The sequence below is a fragment of the Larus michahellis genome, chromosome 3 (genome assembly GCF_964199755.1).
Source record: "Larus michahellis chromosome 3, bLarMic1.1, whole genome shotgun sequence".
In the NCBI taxonomy this organism is placed as follows: domain Eukaryota; kingdom Metazoa; phylum Chordata; class Aves; order Charadriiformes; family Laridae; genus Larus; species Larus michahellis.
Window position 1 is genome coordinate 80,716,173 of NC_133898.1, and position 27,235 is coordinate 80,743,407.

At 40.1% G+C, this 27,235-nt stretch overlaps 1 protein-coding gene across 2 annotated transcripts in view; it reads left to right on the forward strand.

Moving 5' to 3' along the window:
- The window catches only part of CDK19 (cyclin dependent kinase 19), a 134,134-nt gene extending 107,955 nt beyond the window's left edge, over positions 1–26,179 (forward strand). For both annotated transcript variants that reach the window (XM_074580948.1, XM_074580950.1), the window contains 7 exons: positions 5,391–5,534; positions 5,791–5,860; positions 7,067–7,139; positions 11,644–11,741; positions 13,289–13,367; positions 17,944–18,210; positions 21,860–26,179. In XM_074580948.1, the coding sequence (XP_074437049.1) occupies positions 5,391–5,534; positions 5,791–5,860; positions 7,067–7,139; positions 11,644–11,741; positions 13,289–13,367; positions 17,944–18,210; positions 21,860–21,991 (863 nt within the window). In that variant the 3' untranslated portion in view covers positions 21,992–26,179. The remainder of the gene's footprint in view (positions 1–5,390; positions 5,535–5,790; positions 5,861–7,066; positions 7,140–11,643; positions 11,742–13,288; positions 13,368–17,943; positions 18,211–21,859) is intronic.
- Positions 26,180–27,235: the final 1,056 nt, after the last annotated feature.

Here is a 27,235-nt window from a genome sequence, read left to right on the forward strand (position 1 = left end):
GTAAACATTGTGTCACTTATCAATGAGTGATAGCAAATTTCTGACCCCTGGCCCACTGACACCACTTCTTGCTTCCCCTTGAAAAGTCTGTCACATGTAAATGTTTGACCCCATTCTCAGTTCTTCATAGAAAGTATCAAATTTAAAAGGCCAGTAACCACTTCTTCCTTGACCTCTGTCTTTCAATAAAAATTGAAACCTTAGTGTATGAAAGGGAAGACCTTTCCCTTGTGTCTGTGTGTGATAGCAACAGGTATGTTCTACTCGCCTTATTGGACCAAAGCAATGAGAAATTCCCCTTTAGAGGGGAATATTACTAATAATAGTAATTAAAATAATATACTTTAAATCTAACTTCTTGGTATTTAAATCTGGTGTAAAAATTATAAACTCTTTTTCTATGGCATCTCTGTGCTCCTAGGTCACTGTGTGTATAGAGATTCCAGATAAGTTTAGAATCTGCTGCTCTACACAGCATGAGACACGGGATTTTCTTATAAGGAGGTTATACCTTTTCATTAGGCCAATTGGTATTTATTTGAAAAAAAAAAAAAAAATTAGATGCATGTTTGCTTGCGCAGCCACCTTTTGGGTTTTGAGTATGTTGGTGTATTTTTTGTCCTTGCCTTGATTTGCACCAGGAGGGGTTTAGATTGGATATTAGGAAAAATTTCTTCACTGAAAGGGTTCTCAAGCATTGGGACAGGCTGCCCAGGGAAGTGGTTGAGTCACCATCCCTGGAGGTATTGAAAAGACGTGTAAATGTGGTACTTAAGGACATGGTTTAGTGGGACTTGGTAATGTTAGGTTTATGATTGGACTCGACGATCTTAAGGATCTTTTCCAGCCGAAATGATTCTATGATTTGAAAGGTGTGGTGAATCTTATATAAACATTGTAGCTCTTTATAGGTAACCTGGATTGCCTTGTTTGGGCTAAGGCCATGCCAACTGGCTTTTAGTTAATCTGGTTGTTGCATTAACCCTTGGTGGACATAGAAAAGCAGTATTCTGGTGTCCATCCACTGTTTGCTTCCTTTACCAGCATTCAGACATGTCCTAGAGTTTAGACTTTGTGTTTAAACCAAAGCAAAAAAAAAAAAAAAGCAGGTTGGTTGAAGCTGCTAGACCAGACCCAGTAATGATGAATTCCACAGATGGATTGCAGCTTTTCCCATTCTTAACTTGCTTTCTTTAACAGAATTTTATTAAAGAATTATATGAGGCTAAGAGCTTGTTTATATATTTCTTTTCTTGGATATAGTTAAGAAGCATAAAGTATTTTGTCTTGGACTATGTCCTGTCTTCAGTGAAGCGTTGTAGTTAATATGCATGGGAAAACATGTTTCATTTTGAGAATCAAGGCTATTGCTCAATAAATTGTCTTATTGTCTTAAACTGTCATAATATTCTTAAAGAATGTTTCCAAAATGTTGGAACAAATACAGAAATGAGATTATCGTGTCATAGAAAGGAAAGAATACATGAGCATTTGTCTGCTTAATCAGCCCTATCATTAAAACAGCTATGTCAGCATCCTTTTGTACTTGCTCCTTGGCTACAGCGCTAAAATAGAGCGGGACACACAGGATTTTCTGAGCTTTAGTAGCTGACCTATAAAGCTATTAGAGTCACAGGTTTTAAAACTGGGACATGGGCAGCCATACAAATATTCTAATAATCTGTGCACCCAGGCATATATATGGAAAGTCTGTTTACCAACCACAAGTAATCATCTTTAAAAGGTTATTTTTCCTTTCTATAAAATTATTATGTAGTATCTGAAAAGTATTGTTACAGTGGAAGGATATTTCACTGGTGAATAGGTTTGAATGGGACCTGAGCAAGCTGTTCGGTGGGGAATCTAGGGAAAGGTGTATGCTACAAGGACCTTCACTCCTACCCCCCTTCCCAGAGCCAGTGAGCAAAACTGGCTTGCATTCAGGTTCAGTGTAAACTTGGGGAAAGTGGGCAGTCTGGAAGTCTTGGAGGGCAAAGTGAAAAAAAAAAAAAAACAAAAACAAAAACAAAAAACCCCATACCACCACCACCAACAAAAAAACCCCAAAACCAAACAATAAAATCCTTTTACTTTGGATTGTTCCTGAAACCTAATGGTAATAGAGGAAACTGTAGGAAACAGAACCAGAACCATCTTTATAGGTAATACACATATACCTATGTAATACACACATCAGTGTGTATTACTCTGGTATATTCACTAGGATCCTCCTAGGACATCAGATGGGAAAACATTTAGTATCCAATGCAACCTTGGAGGACCTATATGGCCCTGTTGTCAGTGCTTCTGGGACATAACAAGTTAAAATGGATACTGTCTATAGGTTGTCTCTTATTTTTGGCTGTTACTTTTAAACAGAAATGTTATTTATAATGAAATTGTTATACAGCATTATAAGTTCCTCTTGTGCTAGTGCCAGATGTATACTAGATTAATAATGCACTGTAGTTGAAAAATAATGCTTATGTGTTTTAAGCTTTGCCTCTATAAATGCCCACTTCCGAGGGGTAGTACTTCATGGTACTATTTGGAATGGATGTATTAATGATTAATCTTTTTAGGGACCACAAACTGAAAACATATGAAATGGCACTGGATAGGGAAATTGCTAATTATTGACACATTTTTCCACAGTTAGAGCTGAAGTTTGTATTTGGTTGACTAATATGAACGTTGTAGGAGATAAATACCTATTAGGAGTGCTTGTATTGATGAAGGTTTTAAACTTGCCAGAATTTAATGAGGCATTCCTGCTAGAAAAATGCCACATGTGGTAAATAATTACTGTAAATTATGAGTGTTATTAAAAAAAAAAGGGACTAGCCAAACTTGGCAGAAAAACTTTAACTGTGAGAATGGTTTCAATATGTGCCAAGGATGTGTTCGAGATCAGGTTACATAAAAGTTAGATTCACGAAGGGAAGACCCTGACCTGCATGAACTGCATGGCTATAAGGCCTTTTCCAGCTGTTTAATCTTCACTTACGGAAATTAAAGCTTCAGGTTTTCTGTACTAAGTATTTTGGGTTACTTTTATATTAGTTCTTTGAAGCTGAAGAGTATCTGGCAAAAGACCTAAAGGGTTGAACCCCAGCACTATGAACTATAATGACTGCTCAGAGCTAAAGTATTCTCATGCTTGACTTGTCCAGTTATGCCAGCCCATAGAAAACACAACAGCAGCTTGGGAGTTACCAGTGTTTATTCAGATGTAACTTCCAGTTGGTACAATGTCTGTCTTTCTGAATTCTCAAAGGGTTTAAAATGTGCTCTCTGTATTAATCACAGAGTCAGGGAGTGGGAATGCGCTGCCGCGGTGCCTCTGCTCTCACGCAGTCCAGCTGATGAAGGAGAAACAGAGTTTTGAAGTTCGCTGTGTTACATCAGGGAGATTTCCCAGTTCAGCTTTGCTCCCAACAAGAATACTAGAGTTTGGGGTTTTTTTTCTTTAAAAGGAAAAGGTCAGTCTGGATAGAGCAGTAATGAATAGGATAATGAGCAGTGGCTCAGCCTCTCCCTCACTGTGTGATGGACAGTGAGTGCTGCAGAAAGCCATGAAAGCCAAGAGGGCTGCAACTCCTTTGGCCTCTAGGTAAACCATCTCCAAAAGGGTTTGCTATCTGGTATGAAAACGAGTGAATAAATACTATTAAGTGGAGATGCTATTCTTAAATAGTAAGTAATATCCATTGTGGAGTAGATAATTTATGCCTACTACCCAGGCAGGAATTGTGATTAATATGCTGCATTAGCTGCTTGAGCAGATAAAATCTCAAGAGCTAAAGATCTTGTTTTCATGCAGATAAGGCTAATAAGAAAATCAAAGGAAGATAAAACCCTGAGAAAGTGATGTAATGCACAGAGCAAGTTATACCCTGTCGAAACTGTAAAGTCTGAATGAAATGCTATCAGACTTTCCTGTAAAGAAAGTGGGGAGAAAGGCTTATAAATTGGGACGCCCTGAGCTCCACACCTATAACATGATTGAAATGGAACTGACCTGTTTCGGTAAACAGAGTGTGATGGCTCTTTTTTCATTCCCTACCTAAAGAGAGCAGTGCTTTTTTCTTTCTTCAGGAGGCCGTGTGTCTCACAGGCAGCACAGGACAAACACCACCACTGACGGCAGGTGGGGTTTTGAGTCTCGGATTAGTTGCAACAAATGAGAGGCTTCTCTTGGTGTTCTCTTTAGACTGACCCTAATAAACCAAACTCCAGTTAGGTAATTTTTAATCTCTTAGACCTATAAAATAGGGTTAAATTGTTTTCTGTATTTATGCTATTAAATTTGATAAAATCCAAAAAGTTTCCCAGGGTCATCTAGTTTAACCTCAGCTACTAAGCAAGTCTCCACACTCCTGTATTCCACAGTCTATACTCATTATTCAGCTGATCTTAACATGTTTTTCCAGAGTTATATCCCAGACACATACTTGTCAATGTCGCAAAGCCATTTCTTTTCTGCTAGTAACCTTCTTCTCACTGACAAATTCACACTTTCATGTTTAGGTGCAGAGTAAAGCATTCAGATCATACAGAACACTAAGATGGGTGGTGGTAGTAGTAACTAGAATGAATACATGTAATCTAGAAATTTCTTCTCCTGTAAATGAAACTAATGTTCACAATAGATTTAATTTTGAAAAACGTATTAATGGGAAATTTATGAAATAGAGGTTGTTATTTTCTTTCATTAAAACATAAGTATATCATGCTGTTGTTTTCTGTATGTACATGAGATGTAGGCGAGATGGTTCCAGTATTGTTCCAGTGGGAGTCAGTTGTCAAGTAGGATTTTTTTTTTCTTTTTTGAGTTTGGTAATCATCCTTCTACTCTGGATTCATATTAGGATCTGGTTTCTCCATTTTTAACTGGTTTGCACTATTTGTCTAAACATGTGAGTCATTAGTCTTTTCCTTCCTTCTAACCTTCTTTCCATTTGGTTAGCAATTATCTGTTTGGAATTGCTTTGAAATACATGATAGAACTTCTATTTCAATTTATCTTTATGGGGGATTTATGGTTTGGTTTTGATGATCAGTTGAATGCCCTTTAAACCATGTAATCAGCAAATATTGTGTAGGTTTCTGCCATAATTTGCCATATGTTAAGTGCTGGACTGCCACTGTACAACTTGAAACAGAATTTGGAGACTCTAATTTTGATTGAAAAGAATATATATATATGCAGATTTTACCCTCTTTTATGTGTTATATTAATGCATTATTTTTAAAGTACTGTAGGTAATTATACTGTGAGGCATTTTATATTACTGTGTTTATACAGGTTGTTAAGAAATTGTGCAGAAACAAAAAGCAGAGTGATGAAGTACAATAAATTTGCATGAATTATCCTCCTTCTTTCTTAGATATTTGGGCAATTGGCTGCATATTTGCTGAACTATTGACTTCGGAACCTATATTTCACTGTCGTCAGGAGGACATCAAAACAAGTAATCCTTTTCATCACGATCAGCTAGACCGCATTTTCAGTGTAATGGGATTCCCTGCAGGTAATTTATTTTCATTAAAGCATCAGATGTAATGCTACTGAGTTGATTTTTATTTTTTTTTACCCCTAAAGGAAATGACTAGTTGTTTGTATAGGTACGAAGAAGCTGTCCGTTTGATGGATTTGGAAATGCTGACAACAATGGAACAATAGCACTGGCCAACAAAGTCAAACAATTGCTGTAGTTATTTCTTGTGTGTTACTTAACCTACACTTTCAGAATTGTAAATGCTTCTCCTTTTTCCCCCCCACCAAAGATAAAGATTGGGAAGACATAAGGAAGATGCCAGAATATCCAACTCTTCAGAAAGATTTTAGGAGAACGACGTAAGTGATGATAACACAACAACAGTTCAATGAATGTAGCAGATAGGCAGAAATTGGCTCCTATCCTCCGGCTTTTTGGGCAGGGGATATTGAAGTGTTTGTGTTCTAATGCTGTGACAGCTGTCCTATTTGAATCAGCTGTTTTGCTTGAATGGTGTTCTCTCTCCCAGCTGCTTGTTAAAAGCACTGACTGAGTGGCCTCCTCATTTCTCTAGAAGGGGTCATCATAAGTGCCATTTAATCTATGGCAGGCACAGACAAATGAGCTTGCTTAAACCACTTGTATTAGCTGTTCAAGACAACTTCATTAATTTTGTGTGAGAAGGAGTAGGGAAGCACCTCCCTGGTCCTTTTGACCAGCAGATATGTGGAGACAGTAACGTAGCAGACAGAAATTTCTATGGAAGGTAACATGTTCAATAGATTGTGATGCAAAGCCTATCCGGGATGTGAGAATTTTCCACTTTTAGTGTTTCCTGGTGCTTTGGCTAAATTAGTCAAGTGGTGGTTATAGATCAGAGGGTGTAAGGAGCAACACAGACTCTGTTGTAAGGCAAAGGACCTGGATTCAGGAGTTTTGGATTCTGTTTCCAGCTCTGATGTGGATTCATTACGCTGGCTTTAGGTGAGATATGAAGCTTATCTGTGCACGAAGCTTCTTTCTTTTGAAAATGGCTATAGATAACCTCTGGATTTGTAGATTAAAGGCAAGGCACAGGTGATACTTATTTGGGGCATTTTTGAGCTTGCGAATTATAAGGACTGTATGGTTTGCAGGTTGGGACTGGGGAGACAGAGTGGTAAACTAACTGCTCTGCCAAATTGCAACTAGAAACAACTTAATAGCTTAGCTGTTGTGCTGTTACGAGCTGCTCTACACTTTCTGTGGCAGAGTTGCTTTAGAAAACCAGAGTATAAACTTCAGGATTAGTTTCTCTGTCATATACCCATGTCAACAGCTTATCCATATACTATAAAAGTTGCATGTTCTATGGAAATAATCTACATAGCTGATACTGCTGCTATTAGTGAAAAGCATGCTTAGTGTCGATTGCTAGATAAGTATTTGACAAGTTTTCTGACAGCAGTTCTTTTTACAGTTTACTTATTAAGGACTGGTAAATGTTTTTATGATTACTTGGTACAGTTCCATATTCTTGATGCTGTATAATTTCAGAAATGTCTTTGTTTAACTGTATTTTTCAGATATGCCAATAGTAGCCTCATAAAATACATGGAGAAACACAAAGTCAAGCCTGACAGCAAAGTTTTTCTTTTGGTAGGTACAACTTGAAAATCACTGTGATGATATGAATGAAAAGCATTTCTAATGGTAACACCTGCGTCTGTTCTTCTATCTCATTTTAATGAGCACCAACGTTAAAGAAAGCTATTTATCACTGACTAGCCATTTTTGAGATGTGTTTTCTTGATATACATTCACGCTGAGCATGTGCTTAAACTGCTGTTATTGAAGATCTGAATGTCTTATCTAATTAAGATCTGCAAGGCGGTCATATACCCAGTCTTACCCTTAGGTCTTCTGTGCAAATAGTATAGTGAGTATTATATATCCCTTGTTTCCATGTTGTTTCAGAGAGCTAAAGAACTCCCAAGAGTTAAATGGTTTTGTGAAGAAAGGGAAAAGGAAAGGAGAAATGTAATTATTTCTTGTAGTAATTTTCTTTTTTCTTTTTTTTTTTTCCTTCTTTTTCTTCCCTCTGATGATAGTCCATCTCCATTCTGTGGGTGATTCCAAACAATATCCCGAAACGTGTATTTGCTGGTTACCTCGTTGAGTCATTCATTGTAGGTGACTACAATGAATTCAACCCTGAGAAAGGGTTGCTCTGATACAGCATCATTTCTGGATGCCTCTGTGATGACTTAGTGCTGTCTAAATTTAGGAATGAAGTTCAAAGACACTTTGCTAGTGCTGTGAACAGGGAGTCTCTGTAATGAGGCTGTTAGTGCAGCATGAGTTCTAGTGGTCTGTTTTCATCATTAGTTACAGACTCAGCCTAGCAGCCTTCTCTCTTGGTCCTGGAAAAGATTTGCTCTTTGACTTGTTAGTAGCTACTGGGTGATGACACAAATAGCTGTAGAAACAGAATAGGTTGGTCCCAAGTGGGTGGAAGGGAAGCATTCACGTAAGTATGAGATTTCAAGAAAAAAATAATTGAAATTTCTTAAACTCAACTTACTAGGCACACATTGGAATGATCTGGAGGAAGAGTCTAAGTGCAAAGATGGCAATTGTAAGAGACATCGTTAGTTAGCACCTGAATTTCGCCGTTTTCCTACTAAAGGTGGAAGCTACCAGAAAGCCTAGTGGAAAGGCAAAGAAGCAAATGGGTTGCTGTCAGCTTATATGGCTAATTCATCAAGGCTATGAGCACTGAGAGTTGTCTTGGGTGGGTAGGCTACTTTTCCTGGGGGAAAAATTAATCAGATCTCTAAAGAACACACAACTAAATATAGGGTGGCAAAATATGTATACATATGCGTTAGGGTATGTATATGTATGTATACATATGTATATTATATGTGGTGTTATATATGTGTGTGTGTGTGTATACACACACACACACACACACACAAAGGAACTTTTCATGATGGAGTAGTAGTGAGACAAGGTTATTACAGGGTGACTGAACAAACAGATAGGTGTCTACCTATTTATTCCCCTATATAATTGTGAGAATAAGAACAGAGATTTGTAAAAGTCCAAGGGCTCTTTCTGAACATCATGAAGAAGGCAGTTCACTTAGCAAGGTATGAGGTTCTCTTAGTCAAATTTTTCTCACTGTTCATAATCTGGGATGAATAAGGGTGGTTTAGTGATCAGTCACAGAGACAGAGGCTGGTCTTGAACAGGTCGGCCTCTCAGAGCTGTGTATAAGAATGTTCAGGAACATGGACAATCTACTTGGCTGCCTGGCAGAAAAGGACCTGGGGGTGTTGGTAGACAGCTGGCTGAATATGAGCCAGCAGTGTGCCCAGGTGGCCAAGAAGGCCAACAGCATCCTGGCTTGTATCAGGAACAGTGTGGTGAGTAGGACTAGGGAAGTGATCGTCCCCCTGTACTCAGCACTGGTGAGGCCACACCTCAAATACTGTGTTCAGTTTTAGGCTTCTCACTACAAGAAAGGCATCGAGGTGCTGGAGTGAGTCCAGAGAAGGGCAACGAAGCTGGTGAGGGGTCTGGAGCACAAGTCATATGAGGAGCGGCTGAGGGAACTAGTGTCTTTTAGCCTGGAGAAAAGGAGGCTGAGGGGAGACCGTATCCTCTCTACAACTACCTGAAAGGAGGTTTTAGCAAGGTGGGGGTCAGTCTCTTTTCCCAAGTAACAACTGATAGGACGAGAGGAAATGGCCTCAAATTGCGCCAAGGGAGGATATTAAGAAAAATTTCTTCACTGAAAGTGTTATCAAGCATTGGAACAGGCTGACCAGGGAAGTGGTTGTCACCATCCCTGGAGGTATTTAAAAGATGTGTAGATGTGTTGCTGAGGGACATGGTTTAGTGGGACTTGGCGGTGTGGTTAATGGTGGGACTCTATGATCCTAAGGGTCTTTTCTGACGTAAATGATTCTATGATTCTTGATGCCTCATTGCTGCACTGAGAGGTCCATATACCTGCTGCAGCAAAGGGGCTCAGTACCTGCCTTATCTTGTGAAAGGTCCTAAAAACCAGCAGATTTTAAAGGAAAGGTATGCATTGCTCTCCCAAATCAAGAGATCAGAAATGTGTCTGCTAATGAACTTGGACGTCCATGTATTCTGAAACAGACTCCTTAAAACTCCTTGTTCATATCTGAAATAGATACGCTAGTTTTTTGAGGTAACCTCCATCTTGTTAGGTGACCTCTGAATACGTCTACTTTGTAACCTTCACTGGTCAAAACTTTGTCCTAATGAGTACAGCAAGTGTGGCGCATGGAGAAAACACGGCACCGAGTAGACCAGTGCGGGATAGCAAGTGACTCTTGACAAAGAGGAGGATATTGTGCCATTCTGATGATTGACATTGAATGTTAATATCTACATGAAGGGCAGAATGTTTTCCATCCAGGAAGAGGCATCTGTTCTTGCTGTCCTGGAAAGGTTACAAGCATAGTATTTATAGCTGTCCTGTCAGGGCAGTAGAGCCTGACAGCAGGCAATCTTGAGAGCTGCTGTGAGAAGTATGAGAGACTTGATGAAGTCCAGTCTCACAGGCTTTTTATATTGTGTTAGCAGCAGCTACCTTGAAAACAAATTGTGTCCAGACATTTTTTATTCACTTTTCTAGGAGCAACAGAAGTTACAGAAAACCATACTTTGTCAAAGAAAGTTGGTTCACAGTAGCATCACTGATAGGCAGGAGATCTCCATTCGAGTGGTGTTATGTGTGTTATCACCTGGAATGGGCAAAATGATTATATTCTCCGGGGTGGAGGGGCATTACTAAGGGAATGAGCAGATCATTCAAAGGTCCAAGATATCTTTAGATCTTCTGCTGTGGTACAATAGCTTTATCTTTGAATGACAAAGAATACAGGTCATGTTTGTGATCACAAACCTGTTCCAGGTTGCCCAGAGAGGTGGTGGAAGCCCGATCCCTGGAGGTGTTCAAGGCCAGGCTGGATGGGGCTCTGAGCAACCTGGTCTAGTGGGAGGTGTCCCTGCCCATGGCAGGGGGGTTGGAACTAGATGATCTTTAAGGTCCCTTCCAACCCTAACAATTCTATGATTCTGTCTTTCTTGATGAGGACGAGTGCTTTTACTGAGGCTGTTTACTGTACCATATATATAGAATACAGAATTGTGTGTCAGACTTCTAATTTATTAGAACAAAAAGCCCCAAATACGCATGCCAAAATGGCATTCTGTTGCTGAATATCCAGGGAATTTTTGTTGGAGGCCTGGAAGATAGAGTTTGAGCTAAGATGCCCTTTGCAGAAGGAGTTTTGTTTTCACTGTTGACTTGAATTAAGAGAGTATTGTGTGAGAGCAGGGTACTGGGTGATGTAATTTGAGCATCCAAATTTCCTACTGAGAGTTTTTCAGAATGTGGTAAATAAATAACTAGAAATGGTATGTTATCCCTGTAATTCCTGTTTTATACTACTAATATATTATAATCCTCTTTTATAGCCTGCTGCAGTCAACGGCATTCTAGCTAATAAATTTATTATTGCTTTCCTCGTAGCAAGGAAGAAAGGTTACTAGGGAAGGGTCTGCTCCTCCTCTTTCTCATTTCAATACCAATACCAATTAGTGTGGGATTGGGAGCTGCGTGAGTGACAGAGTGCTCTGACTGTGGAATGTTGCCAGTGCGAGAGATGAAGATTTATTGTTTCTGTCCCTAAAGCGATATGGCGAGTCCTGGTCATGTTCAGTCTCTTCTGACGCTTTTTTTCATGTTGTGTCAGCAATACAGAACAGTATAAAAGCTATACATGTGCCACAGCAAAACACCATTATTTAGAAACGATGCTTTGTGAATCTGTAATAGCTGAATTTAGTGTTGTTATAGCACAGTGGTTCAACTTTAGCAATTAATATTGCCTGTTACGCTTAACTCTATTTCTTACATGAGAAATGCTTCACAGCCATAGTGCTTTGATGGATATGCGTTCTAGTTCTTGGGAACTTTACTAAACAAGCAATGCAAATTTAGGCTCGTCTGGATAAGCCACAAATAATTTAAGAATCCACAATCCAAGATAAATAAATCATAGTTTGAATAATGACAGTTTGATAAGCTTTTTGCTATTTTTAATGTTATACTTTGCAGCTTCAGAAACTTCTTACTATGGACCCTACAAAGAGAATTACCTCAGAGCAGGCTTTGCAGGACCCCTACTTTCAAGAGGATCCTCTGCCTACATCAGAGTATGTATTCCCTCTTCTGTGCTCCTCAATGGTGTCTTCTTTCTGCTAAATGCTAATCCCTGAAATGAGATGACAGCTGAAAAATTCACAGATCTCTACCTATATCCACAAGAAGTAGTAGCTCAGGCATGCTCAGTAGAAACTCTTAGTGTAGTATTGAAGTGTCTGTATCTACTAGTGCCGGAACTGAGGGGTTGTGGACAATCATAACGCAGTACCGCACTAGTGTTGGAATTCTGAATGTACTACCGCAGCTAGTGTTACAATATTATTGCAGTATTTGGAGAATTAATCTGTGCCTTGTTCTGCCTTACACAGCCTCACAGAGCCCTGTTCTCTATCGCCTGGTTTCATTGTGCCTCTCCCTAGGACAATTCTCTGACCTGATGCCCTCTTGCACAGGGTACCAGTATGAGGAGAGAAAAATGAAGAGATCAATGACTACTTAAAATCCCACAGGTCCCTTGTTCAGAAGGCTTGAGAGTACAGATTTTATATCTTCATATATATTATTGTCATGAAAAATTCAAATGATGTATTCAGTTCCTACTGGCAGACTTTCCTCTTCCAGTTTCTCTTCCTGGTTTTTGTAAACGTGGTGGTTTGTAGCATTATGATCCGTAGGAGCTGGCTGCAGAGGGACTTCCACCTCTGCTTTCACTGCTTCCTCAGCTAGCAGGCAACACTGAAAGCAGGGTACAGCCACTGGACTGCCAAAGGAGTCTAGCTGAGACTAATTGAGATTTTTTTTTTTTTCCCTTTCTTCTTCTGTTTGGATAAGCCAAACACTCCATAGCAGCTCAATTGGGAACCGGTTACATACTTTAAAAAAAAATCACATCATGTTGCTTGTATTCTGAATGCTGTCACAGAAATCTAAAAAATTGATACTGGTCAAGATCTACCAGTAATTTTCTATTTAGTGTTTACCTGATACTATTCTGTGTAGAGCTGTAGCTCCCCATGGATTACAGGATAACATTATGATAAAGTCTCTGCCATAAATGTTAAGGAACATTCCAAATCCCATTAGCCATATGAATTTAAAAGGTTTTTTTTTTTTTTCTCTAAACAAGACCTGAGAAGCTAATTGAAAGTAACTCTGCAGTTGTGATTGACAAATACATTTAAGCCTGTTGTAAGCCAAAGCGGGCTTATAAGACATTAATACTCTTTGGATCAGGCCCTTTATTCAGTGAGCTGTGCATGTTCCAACTAGGTGTTGCGGAACCTCTGAGACTGTTATTTGTTCATTTTGCCACCTGGATCAACAAGTGGTTTCTGGCATTCAGGCATGCTCAACCATGCCATGATTTCTAAATGATGGCCTCATGCCAACAGCAAAGAGATCTGACTTCTGATCAGCATCTAGCTGCCAGTATCTGCTGCTATCTTGGGTGCTCACAGTGCCACTCACTTATGGAAACAGGACTCATGAAATACAAGAAATTAAATTGTGTTATATTCACTTGTTTTTAATATAGCATTAAGTGAATGTATGTCATATGTACATATTTGTGGAGTGTTTACTGTTTACTGTGTTTCAGTGTATTTGCTGGCTGCCAGATTCCATATCCTAAAAGAGAATTCCTCAATGAAGATGAACCTGAAGAGAAAGGGGATAAGGTATAATAAACTCTTTTTTTTTTTTTTTTTTTTTTCTTTTAAGTATGCAATAAGAAAGTCATAGTGGTACCAAATGAAAACTAATGAAACATGAAGAGTTAATCAAAAATATGTTTTCCAGGCAAGGCTCTCTTAAAACTGCTTCCCAGGCAGATTAAAAGTATCAGATGACTTTGGGGTGTCTCAGGTCGTATCACCGGCACAGTTTGCCCTGACCTGTGGGGAATGAGCTGGACGGGGTTATTCTGTCAGCGGTAGCTTGTTTTCAGCTGCCATCATTCCAAGAGGACCTTGCTGCCTCCTCCTGCATTGCATGATGAAAATACATTGTGATCACATGAAAAGAATGGCATTTCCATTGTATGACTGGCATACATCCAGCCATTTGAAAGTAGATGGCTGTCGGGGTCTCAAATAAATAGTGGCAGCCTGCTTCTGGCACTACATCAGAACATTTCATCCATCTGCACACAGTTTCCTGATCGTGTTTTAAGGGCCCTCAGACAAAGGAGTAATAAGGACTGCGAACTGTTCTGGTAGCGACAATCTGCTCTTAATACTCTGTTTCCCATAGCCCCATAGACATGGGCAAGAACTTGTTTGTGTACATAGTCAATTTTGGTGTGTTTGCAACATAATCTGACCTGCTTTGTGCATGTAGCTCAGCTGTGCTACGTGACTGCAGTGATTGTCCCATCATGCTGTGAAGGCTGGACGATTCTGCTATAGTGTATGAAACAGCTTGTTATTTTCCCTTAAAAGCATACAGTGAGACACCAACAATAATGTATAGCTAGCAAAATATGACGAAAACAGCCTTAAACTGTAATTATCTGAGGACTACATGAGAAGGACTGTTAATCTTTTGGAGAAACTATTTGACTGCATGCATCTTCTGTTTTCAGATTTTCTGCATAACACGAGAAACTAGCCAAGTTTAAAAGCATGCCCATCACAATACATTTCAGACAGTAGATTTTGGGTTTGGAACAGATATTGTAGATTCTCCTGTACTGAGAACGTACTTCTGTACTGGTAACATCCTGGATTTTTGTGTCCAGATAGTTTTTTCAAAAAGAGGAAATAGACACCTAAGCAAAAATACAAAGTCATTATACTGATTTGATTGTAATTTAGTTACTAGCTTCTCTTCGTCTCTCACAGCTTCAAAAACAAGAACAAACTTTATGAATTAAAATTACTCTGGCTTTTGTTAGGTCACTGTATTTAAGAATAAATATCTTTTTCCTGGGAGTGTTGGGGGGGGAAAACAATGGCATGTTTATATTCAAAACAGTGATTATAAAAATGGTCTTTGAGATTGTTGGCGACAGTCACGTATTTACGCACACTCCAAATTAAACTTTTTTTCAGACCATTTAGGTAATTTAAGTCACGCATTACCCATTGAATGTGTTCTCACAGTGTAGAAAATATGAAAGTAAAGGATATTTTGAAAGTTGGATCTGTGCCATGTTTTGTTTCTTTGTGATGTTGTTGCAAGTGAAAGGATTGTTATTTTTTTTAAAATAATAGTGTTAGTTGCTGGTTTGTTTTCAAAACCATAAATGTCCGTATAGTCTTTTGGAAACCTAGAGGAGTTCTCTGTGTTTGTTTATTTGGAACTTGCACCTGAACTGAATAACCTTTAACATAAGCATCTGTTCTTCGAAGTGGTTAATTGTTAGTCAGTGTGTTTGTAAAACAAAGTGAAAAGATTCTTTTCTCATTCAAATTCTATTAGGCAAGTTTGTGCTCGGTTCGTTTCTAGGCACGACTGGAATTTCATTTTGGTAATTTGTGCCTGAGAAGTGACAAGTGATAAGAAGTTGCCAGCTTCAGACATTTTATAAGTTTACACATTTAGGAGCCACCATGAACTAGACTGACCTGAGGACAATGATTTTGCTGGCATAAGCTGTTTTTGTGCGCTAAGGTGGTGCAGCAAGACCCCAGCCAGAGTCTGACAGAGCAGATCTCAGTCTCTACCCAGGCAGTAGCTGTAGTACCTGCACAGAAAAGCAAGCTCAGACTAGTTGTTTAAATTTTGTGCTAATATCCAAAGCACAAAACATGGGAGCTACGACAAACTGTTGTCTTTACTTGTGAGAGTTCCTGCTATGTTTATTTATAGGTACCAAAGTTGCAGTTTGTCAGCTCTCACAGTAGCAACCACCTCACTTGCGTCCAAACACCCCTATGAAAATACAAATTTCAGAATACCAGAACAAATACTGCATTAGTTGTTGGTGCTTGTTTGTTTAAGAGAAGCTCACCTGGAGTAGTACTGCATCCAGCTCTGGAGCCCCTACTACAAGAAAGATATGGACGTGCTGGAACATGTCCAGAGAAGGGCCACGAGGATGATCAGAGGGCTGGAGAACCTGTCCTATGAGGACAGACTGAAAGAGTTGGGGTTGTTCGGTCTGGAGAAAAGAAGGCTCCGAGGAGACATTATAGTGGCCTACCAGTATCTTAAGGGGGCCTACAGGAAAGCTGGTGAGGGACTTTTTAGGATGTTGGGTCATGGTAGGGCTAGAGGGAATGGATTAAAACTAGAGATGGGACGATTCAGACTGGACATTAGTAAGAAGTTCTTCACTATGAGGGTGGTGAGGCACTGGAACAGGTTGCCCAGAGAGGTGGTGGAAAACTTCCATCCCTGGAAGTGTTCAAGGCCAGGCTGGATGGGGCTTTGAGCAGCCTGGTCTAGTGGGAGGTGTCCCTGCCCATGGCAGGGGGGTTGGAATGAGATGATCTTTAAGGTTCCTTCCAACCCTAACAATTCTATGATTCTATGATTATTAAAAGGTAAATTGCTTCTTAACGGTTTGGGGTTTTTTACATGCTAGCTTGATTAACTTTTAACATTATTAAAGTTTAAATCTCCCAGGAAACAGAATCTGACTGAGATGGGATTTAAGGACTACGAGCAGGAGGATACATTATTGGTTTTGCTAAACGTGAAATGAAAATGCAATCCGCCTCTAAGTCCTTGAAGATGGAATGCTTCTTTGTAATCTTAAATGAATACATCACTGCAAATTTCATCTGAGTGTATCTTGGGAGACTTGTGATGAATGGCATAGGTACAGATTTTTATGTCATTTATCTGAGGTAACTAAATGCCTTTTGGTGATTGGGGGCATCAAGAATTTTCTGCTAGTGGCAACTGGTTGTCATGATTTCTGAGAAGCTAATGATGTGAGGTTTTTATAAAAGGCTGCCATACCAGAGCTTCAATAATTACATAAGCGGATATCCTAGGAAAAAAATACTATCCTGAAACATTCCATACAGTATATTGGAGGGAGGGTGGTAAAGCTTTTTAATTCAAGCCATGGCAATTGTAGGGTTTTTCCACGATGAACAAGTGACATCTCACATTTGGAGTGAAATTGCTTTTCTTTGCAATTCTATTACGTGCTTCAGTGCTCTGATGGAGCAGCCAGCCCTGGTGCTTGAAAGCAGGCAACCGGGTGGTCTTGCCTTGTGACTGTCTAACCACGGAGGGCAGAGTTGCACTCTGCTGCTTTTCCAACCTTCCCTCCAGTTCCTTAATACTTTTCTACAGTCTGTAGCCCTCTGAAGCCAGAGGAATACAATGTCTCTTGCTCTCATGTTCCCCATCTTAACTTTTTCCTCCCTTTTGTGGCACCTTTATCTTTGTCTCTCTTCCTGCCAGGTACTGTTGTCATTTTCATTGCCGGTCTTCTCTTCCTTTGCTAGTCCTCTCTTTCCCTTGCCAGATTCCTCCCTTGGTTGTTTCCTCCTCTTTTGTCTTCAGCTATTTGTCTCTGATCAATTTTCACTTTTTTGCTATTTCAGTAAGATTTTTCTGACCCTATATGTAGCACACCATGTATTCCCAGCATACCACCCTTTACAAGGTACTTGAAAGCACAGGAGAGCAAAACAGTAATGAAACCCATTTCTGGTTCTGCCACAGAACCTGATTCTTCCTCACAACCTGGAAGAAATTATATCATTTCTCTGGTCTCAATTTACTTACCTTTCTGGCAGTAATGCTGCCAACCTCCTTCGCATTACTGTAACATGTCATTTGTGAAAGTTTGAAAAGTGGTTTTGATCCTGAGTGAACAAGGCTGTTGAAGAGCTTAGAATAATTCACTGTGGTTCACCACATCTGCTGTTGAGCACTAGTGAAATCTGGGGGGGGGCTGATTCAGTTCATTACACCATTACTGCTTTATAAATGGTTCCTTTCCATCCTCCTCTCCGAGTGCTTGGCTAGCTGTAGGCGTAGCTAGACTGCTCTTTCAGTTTTAGTCTAGCTCGCTTTGTTAAAAAAACAAAACAAAACAACCACAAATAAAATAATTTTAAAATAATAATAAAAGTGAACCACAAATGGGATACCCCTATAGAGCGTGCAAGAGCCTAACGAGGACACCTTTCTCTGAACACGCAGCCTTGCTGTGATTTCCCATCGAGCAGATGCGTCCTGCCACCTTCTCCACAGGCACGGTGGCCACCGGGGTTGGTGACTCCCTAAAGCTCACAAACCGTTCAGAGCAAGCAATGACCATGTCGTCGTTGTCTCTCCTTCTCCTAGAATCAGCAGCAGCAGAACCAACATCAGCAGCAAACAGCACCTCAGCAGCAGCCGCAGGCAGCGCCGCAGCAGCCGCAGCCGCAGCAGCAGAACAGCAGCCAGACCAACGGGACGGCTGGGGGAGCCGGCGCAGGAGGAGGGGGCACGGGCGCCGGGCTCCAGCACAGCCAGGACTCCAGCCTCAACCAGGTGCCTCCCAACAAGAAACCACGCATAGGGCCTTCAGGCGCTAACTCAGGCGGGCCTGTCATGCCTTCAGATTATCAGGTACCTCTTGGATTTTTGATGCTTTGGATACTGTAGGGCCAAAATGTCGTTTTCCCCCCTTCCCCGCTGCAAGAACAGATCATGTTTTAATGAATTTCTCATGTAACCTGAGCTGGCATGCTCTGATGTATTAGATAAAAATGTGGGTTTAAAGGTTTAAAAAGGTTTTGTTCTGCTGTTAGTAATTTTCAATAGAATACCAGTATGAGTCGTACCTGCTGCACCCTGTGAAGTGTTGATGACTAGTCCGCTCCAAGAAAGTGCTTAAATTATCTGCTTAACTTTGAGATTATTCTTACTGAAGCCAGCGTAACTATTTCACACATGTAAATGCTGCATTAGATCAAGTTCAGGATACTCGACTCTTGGCAATATTAAATCCTGCGTGAGAAGCAGATCCTGAGAAGCAGAAGCAAAGTGAAAACTAGATGCTCTCATTTGATTATGGCTTCATTCTACCTCACATCATCACATGTATGGAGTGGTTCTGTAGTTTATTCTGGTGTCTTTCTAGTATCTTGCTAAGTCTACTTCTAATGTTAAAGAAAAAATGCATGTTAGCACAGAAATGGTGTTTTGGTTCATCAGTATGGTTCGTGCCGAAGCGGGGTACAAAGGCACGCATTGTTTCTAATGTGACCCAAGTTGAATAGATTTCACGTTTTCCAGGACAGTAGCATTCATAAGTAAAAGCAGTATCACTGAATTATTTTTGGATTTACATACTTGTCTTTGCTTACTAGAATTATATTTTTCACTGAAAAAGTGACTTACGCTAAATATAGAAAGCATTGAACTTACCAGGATCCTCAATACTTGTGAGTTTTTACTTGCTGGGACAGTAATGAGTTGAAAGCAGAATAAGAGAAAGGTAGATATTAAGGGTAGATTTTAAAATAGGTTAGGGATTCTGCCTGCTGCTAGCCTTTGAGAGGATCCCACCTTGGAGAAAGGTCTTTTCAAGTTGCTTCAAACTTAAAATAAAAAGCTTTTAAAAACCCCAGCTCTGGAATTGCCTTGTGTTAGCCCTCCAGACCTTCTCCAGAGACAATTGATTTCTCAGTGCCAGACATTTTTCTCCCATTTCTGTTTTACTCTTTTAATTACAAATTATCATGAAGGCATTGAGGGCAATTTAAGGGTAAAGACAACTAGGTTTCTTTTTTGAAAAGTTCCAGACAGGCTTGAGGTCTGGACGGATCACTCCAGCTGTCTGACTACACAGTATTTATGGCTGGCCTGTTTTGGTCTGTATTTTGAGGACTGGTGTGCTGCATTTGATGATATCCATTATAGAATCCTTATACAGCTCTCTGAATTGTTGGCAAACTTCCCCCCTACAAGTTGCTAGCAGTCTAAATCTTTTTTTTCAGATAGTTAGATTTATTTTTTTTACCCCCTATGGCTTCTTCCTTCTAAACTTTGACAGCACAGGCATCAAAATGACGATCTGTATGTTTCCTTTACGTCACTGGCTAAATTGTATGGTCTGATTATCCATTTTTACACTTGCGTTTGGCTATCTGCCCTTAAATTCTAGCTGACTGTCTTCTGTTCCAGAAAGGAATGTCTGCAATTTGTCCAAGTCTGACTTCGTTAAAAACAAATTCTCTTCTCTGGAACAAAAATAAGCATGGGCAAGTTAATGCATTCTTGTAGTCTTATGGCATTAATTTTACCCCATTATATCTTCTTCAGAAGTAGGAAGAAGAATCCCTTTGCTCTGATTTTCATTTAGCTTGTGATCTGAAGTCTGTGTTGAAATTTTTTTGTAGTTCACCAACCCTGATACATGTTGCTTCCACAAATGACAGTGCAAATTCCTTGTTGAATTTTACTTAGCATTCCTTAGGTGACCTTGAGTTTTTTGCTTGGCATGATAAACTGGTGCTTTTCATCCAGAATGAGTTCCTATAAAGTCATAGCAATTATCACAATTCTTTGTTGTTGAAGTTGCAAAAGCTTCCAGAATTTTGTGACACTCTATTAGCATATAACCATGCAGGCCAAGAATCATCTGCTTATTAACAGCGTACGTGTTGTTGGGAGACATCTCTTCCAAAGCCAGTCTCTGTTATTTCCCAAACTGACCCTTACAAACAAGTGAAGTTACTCTGCACAACTATTAGTTATATTATTATATTGAGACACAGGGATCTGCAAGATTGGACTGTTATCTCTCTCTCTAGCCTCACTGTGCTTCACCTTGAAAGCACCCTTCATATTCCTACATTGGACATAACGCAGAAAAAGTAATGTGATATTTTTAGGGTTTAGTATGTTTTGCAATTTGTGTAAAAATAAAGGTATAAGCAATGTACAGCAACTAAGGGCAGAAGTGTTTTACACTGCCTGACCTGTAGGTTCCTGCTGTTCATAATCCAGCTGAAAAGCTGTCAGGAGGCTTTCCCAACTCTCCTGGTTGGGATCTGATGGTTAGATGAGACCACCGATCAGCACGTTGCCTTCACTGAGCAGATGCTTGGTCTGTGGAGGATGTTGTTATTCTTACAGACCCACTGTCTCCGTGGGACTTCCATTCAGAACTCAGACTTCTCCAGGGGCTTTCCGTAACTCATAATCCTGTTATTTAATCAGAGTGTAGGTTCTTAACACTTTTCCTGTATGATTGCTGTTGATCACAGTCTTGCTGATGACCTTTGGACGTAGCCAGGTAGAACCATCCACTAGACAGTGAACAGAAAACTCTGTTGAATGGCTGCCTGACCCTGAACTTAACTTGGCTGGAAACAAACTGTTTGCTGACAGCAAATAGTTTGGGGATTTTGTGTAGATGCTCCTTTCTTGTGGATTGGGGTGGATTTTACCTTTCTGGAGAGTCTCCTATCTGTTGAGCAGTACTTTTCATGCAAAGTGATTTTGCAGCTTGCATGATTTTGCAGCTCATTATTAATTCTGGACAGGCGATGGATATGGTAACAAAAGGACGAATTCAGCAAATTCATGAATTTGGCTTGCTGCGATTGGGGTCCACTGAGGGAACATCCCAAACAGTGGAGGGGAAAAAAAACATTTTGGAAAATGAACGTTAAGTTATTGCACATATACGTGCACATCTTTAAGCAGTTGTCCTTGCTTCCAGTAGGTAAGGCAGCAGGTTCAAAGACTAACCTAAAATTGTATTATTTGATCCTACTGGACGTTTTTTCGTTTCGATACGTTGAATAACTCTTAGGTCATAGTTGTCTCTTTCCCAGGAACAGAATAGTTTCTCTGTAACCTTTACTGTTACCGATCTTGAAAAGGGCGTTTGTGGCTTAGCAGTTTGTTTTTGCATTACTAGTGCTTGCAATAATGATAGGCATAAGTTTAAGAAAAAGCTGAATTTTGAAATGAAGTCTGCTCTCTCTTGAGTCTTGTGTATTTTTCCTTCAAAAAAATGGGTGTGTACATGCTGTAATTCTAGGTGTCTGCTGGTGACCTTGTGTATTTTGTGTGCTGTCTTAAGGCTGACTGCAGATCACGTTGATTACTTGTTTTATGGGACCTTAAACAGTAACACCGTTTAGTCCCCTTCTCCGACAGTCATATTTTAATGAGCCTCTGAGAGGTTAGAATTTTCCTGAGCTGCGTAGTCCTAACAGCAGGCTTGTTTTCATTCCCCTGATCCCACTCTCTTTTCCTGCAGCACTCCAGCTCACGCCTGAGTTACCAAAGCAACATTCAGGGATCTTCTCAGTCCCAGAGTACAATGGGCTATTCCACGTCGTCTCAGCAGAGCTCCCAGTATCACCAATCTCATCAGTCTCACAGGTACTGAGAGCGCTAACGGACTGCACTCAGAAAGGAATGGACTAAAAGCCAGAAGACTCCAGCAATATGAAGTTCATAACGATGAGAAGAACCAAAAATACAAACTATGATGCAGAATTAAAATTCACCATGACAAAAGGAAAACTTCACTCACTGAAGACTTCCCTCCCCTCCCCGCCCCCCCGTCCCTTTATTGCCATAAAGGAGATTCTCGTGAAGTTTTCCTTCCTCCCTGCCCCTTGCATGTGCTCCATTGTGGTTACTCTAATGAACCCTTCTGATCTGAACCCAGCACTTAACTTCTTTAACCTTTGGAATTTTGAAGGATTCCTGGTGCACCTTCCTTATGCTGTAGTGATTGCCATAAATCTGTCTTTTCAATCTCTTTGATGGGATTTTAAAGTTTTAAAATCTTGAACTCCCAGGCTTTCAAGCTTGTATATAGTTAGTTTTATACTAGGCAAACCAGTTTAGCTATACAGGTATATTGCACCTTTTTAAAGCACTATGTTATTTTCACAGGATATTACTGTTTTGCTCATGGATGTCAAGAACAGCAAAATTTTACTGTTCCAGAGTATTTTACTATTCTGTTTTTATTAGTCTAGTTTTCAGGCGAGGTCTTAAAAATAAAAAAACTAAAAAAATAAAATAAAATAAAAAAAAGGAAAAGGAAAAAAGAAAAAAACCCACCCAAGCCTCTGCAGCGACAAATATGCTTCATGCTACCGGACTGAACGTCAAACAGAAGATTGCTGATATTTCTTAACTCATTCACATTGAATTCTTGAAATCACAGTGATCATGCTCTGACTAGTTTTAAATTAAGCATTATTTTAAATGAAACCAGGACAGTCACATAAAAAGGAGATGCTTTCAGGATCTGTTGGAACAGAAGAATGGAATGTCTTCCCAGGCTGGACACCAAAATAGTCAGGAAAATGTATTTACTGCCCTCAAGTCTCAGTAGGAATGTGGACGATGGGCTTGTTTTTCTGTTAAGCAGCTGATTAACGTATGTGAGAGTTCTGTAAATGTAGCTTTCTTTCACATTCCTGAGTCAATTTTCTAAACATAAAGGTGACAGAAATACTAAGACTTGCGAAAACAAATGCATTTAATCGTTTTATGTTAGAATTAATAACGAAGAGAAATTATTGTGCAGTTTGAAAAGCATGTTGAAAATCGTTCCTTTTTCATGTTTATAATGCATATTCTGTGTCCCTCACATTGCTGTGATTAACCCAGATTAGTTACACCAGATGCGCTTGATTGCACTGAAATGTTTCTTTTTCCCTAGAGCAAACATGTTTTGATTGTGCCTAAGGACTGTAAGTGGATGGGTAGCTGGCAGAGAATCCCCAGTAAATAAGCAAGAGTTCAGAAGCGTAATCAGAGGATCATTGTCCAACTTCTGCAACCACAGTTACTCGGAGAGACATAGCATGTAATTTGGGACAGCCTCGTTTTTCCTTCAGCCGTCAGAAGTAAGGCTGGGTCTTGTTGCAGGAAACCTGGAAAATGCATTTAGAAAGCTACCAGCAATGAAGCAGCTTCTACAACTGGTGTAGAGGAGGGGGTGAAGTGAGGAGAGTTCATACGTAAATGGTTAATGTTACAGGCTTCTATACCGCAGTGTGTTCTCTTCTGTCCTGCGTCCATACAAAAAAATTGTATATACCCGGCACATATTCACACTGAAGTTGTGAGCAGATCTAGCAAAGATGAGTAAATCCGTTTGCTCTGAGGAGAACACTTTTCATCGCAGCTAGGTGCATACATGTTTCTACTGGATTTGATCTCCCGGTCACCTTTAGTGTTCCCTTCCTCCTCAAACACGTGTTGGTTTTGTACCTTTTATGAGCAGTTGGCTTGCTTTGGCCATATCTACCATCATGTGGTTTTGACAACGCCCAGCTTCTCTGTAAAAGCAACTAAAACTTACGTTTGTCATCAAACGGGTAAGAAGGTGGTGAAAATTAAATGAAGCAATTTGAAGGAAGAAATTGTTTCTGGGGAAAAATAATCTCCCAAAGGATACTTGCAGTATGTAGCCCTTGAAATGCTACATATTATCTGTACCCTAGTAGCCTGTTTGAAAGAACAGATTTCAATTGTTCATTTATTTTATTGCAAAGAGTCTGGGGTTACGTTCTTTCCATAACTGGAATGTCTCGCCTCTTACTGATGTTAGGATGAGGTACCTTTGAATTGACGGATATTTGGCCGATGCCATAAAGTAACATTTATTTTATGTTTTTGTGACTTGAATGTCACATTTCTGGAAATTAACCTTTGGCGGAGTAATTTTTGTCCCCTCCTGTTCTTTTCACCCTTCTGTTCTGCCAAAATCCTTTTGTCTTTTCCACTCTAGTTATCTAACATTTCTTCTCCTTACTGTGACCTGCAGCTGATCATCAAAATTCACACAGCGTCAGGAGGTGGCGAGGAGACGTGTTACTGTACGGTTAATTAAGGTGGGCTCTTGTGCCAATAAGGCAAAATCATGGTGTAGATTAATCTGTATGTAGAGTGTGAAACTTCACAGCAATGTAAGGTGTTTTAATTGAGTGAGCTTCCAGCTTCTAGAGCGACTGCCGCGACCTCTCTCTGAGCTGAACTGGCCTTTCTGCCTTGGGTAGGTCCGATAGACGACCACACGCCGCTTCTCTCTAGCTTTCGTGTGCGCACCTGAAGCCGAGCTGACTCCCTCCATTGCCTTCAAACTCACAACTGGGAGGAGAGTGAATAAAAGCCAAAAGCGTTTGCTGCAAAATGTGCTGCAAAATGTAGGCTGTGCACGCTCATCTACTTCCTTCCTGGTGGTGAAATAATTCGCCTTTTCTTGGGAGCTTGACACGTGTTTCTGGGGTGGGTGGCAGTCACAGTGGAAGAAGCCTTGTTTTCCAGGGGTCATCCCCTCAGGTTGAAAACGCTCCGCTTTCAGAAGTGAATCGTGCAGTGTGTCGTGGGAAGCCAGGACCATGTCATTTTTATGTTATTTTTTGCCTGTGCAGTTTCAGTAGTTCTCATAGCTCTGTCTCTGCCTGTAACCTTTACGTCCCCACCAAAGTGTTTGACAGCGGTGCCGAGAGGCAGGTGACCCCAGCAGAGCTGTCTTCTCCATCCCGGTCGCCTGGTGGTGGTCGTGGCCCCCGCGTACGGCTTTTCCCATCCTGGCTCAGAGGAAACAAACGCGTGGGGAATGAACAGGATGAGCAGCCTGGTCCGCGTTGGTGAAGTTTATGTAGCACAAACTGCACAATGAAGGAAAAATATAGGGAAAGCTGCGAGTCCTGCACTGTATCTGTGACACTGTATCTGGGGAGGGGGAGGGAAGAGCATTCGTAGCGGGGAGGGGTGGTGGGAAGCTAGAAGTGTTCAAATATGTATAATATTTTATATAAACATAATAAGCTTAGTTCCCCTTCATAATCTTCAGGAATGGTACTTTAACACCATTAAGCAAAGAATTGTTTTAGGATTAAATAAATGTATTGTACATAAGGCCATACGTAATCTTCTAAAAATGTCGCCAGACAGGAGCGATGTCTATGACTATATGAAAAAAAAAAAGTCCTTAATGCACTGTTATCTCCTAAATATTTAGTAGTAAATTAATACTATTTAATTTTTTTAAAAATTTGTCTTGTGTAGACACTAAAAAGTATTACACAAAATCTGGACAGAACATGTCCTTTTTAACAGCAATTTAAAGAACTTTTTATATATGTAAGGTAGTACCTTTTCGAATTGTTCTAGTTGTATTTTCCCACGTTTACTATTTGTGGAAGTGTGCCTGTCTCTATTCAGTTATTTTTTTTTCTAATAATTTCATGCACGCATCTTTTCATTTTTGTAGTTTTCATTAGAAATTATTGTGTATGCGCCTCATGCTGCCACAAAACTTTTGCCGCTCTAGATCCGTGGTGGCCACATTCGGCAGTGCCCGTGCCAATGGGCTAGCAAAACCACAAAGCAAAATACTCGTTTCTCATTCTAGAGTTGAGAGTTTACTGCTTTTAAGTTGTCCCGATGTCACTCTTGAAATGACTGTTAAAACTAAACTATGAGTTCATTGCATTTATTTTATATTCTTGGTTGTAATGAAATGGAATTGACTTTGCTTCAGTGTGAATTTTTTTAATAAAATAATATACATTTGTAATAATAATAAAAAGTTCAAATCGAATAAGCGTGCTGAAAAGTTTTTGTAAACATTGGCTTTGGGCTACCAAGAGGGAAAATATAGCCCGCAAAATTGCAGTTGTAATTATATTCAGGATGTTTATGATATCATACACCACACAAACCAAAGCTTGCGAAACCTCAGAGCTGAAATTACAGCTTTTAAAAGGCCCACGAGGATATTCATGGGTATGTGTCTATCAAAATAGAATGAAGCCTTATGGAAAACGGAATCGATGGAATGATTCTCTTAGGTTTTGCCCTCTTCTCAAAAGCGTTCTGGCGTGCCACGCTGATGCCACTTGTTGAGATTCATTATTACTTGCGTGACAGTCCTATAGATGTGTCTTCTGAGGAAAAAAAAAAAAAAAAAAAGCTGGTTTTACTGCATTCTAAAGCTGAATGCCCTCTTGCTTCTTCCTCCTGCTGGACCTCGGGGGATTTTGAGTATTTCAGGTGACACCATGGAAAGCCCAAGTTAGTGCACATTGGTGGGTTTTCAAAGTGGGGTTTTGTGCACTTTGCTACTCTGTGTGTTTGTGTTCCATCTAACCGTTGTTTCACAGAGGGGTAGCTAACGTCTTCCAAAAATCCCACCTGTCTTCTCCATAACGGTTGCATGCATGAGAATGGTTGGGATTTACTTGCGCTACCAGTCGGGTTCAGAAAGGCTTGGGTTTCTGATGTGCCTTTTGCACGAGGGTGAGAATAGAAGTAAGTAGCCTTTTGCCAAGAAGCTTAGTCTGCATCTCTGACACCCCGTGGGTAAAGAGCTGTTGCTTCAGCCTCAACACAACTGAGCATCCCCAGCTCTGTAGCTCTTTTCTGCTTCTGCTGTCGTGTTTGTTGTCCTTAAGACCTCCTATGTTGGTTCTGTCCCGATCTTTGTTCTACAGCATCTCTCACTGTTTTCCTACCCGGTCATGCAATTTACAGTCAAATCCAGCCTCATCATATTGATCTGAATTATGGTGTCATCTCTTTTTCTGTCCTTGACAGCTAGACACTTAGATGTGTCCAGCCACATCCATTCAGAAAGTTGCAGAGTGAGTTGTTTATTAGT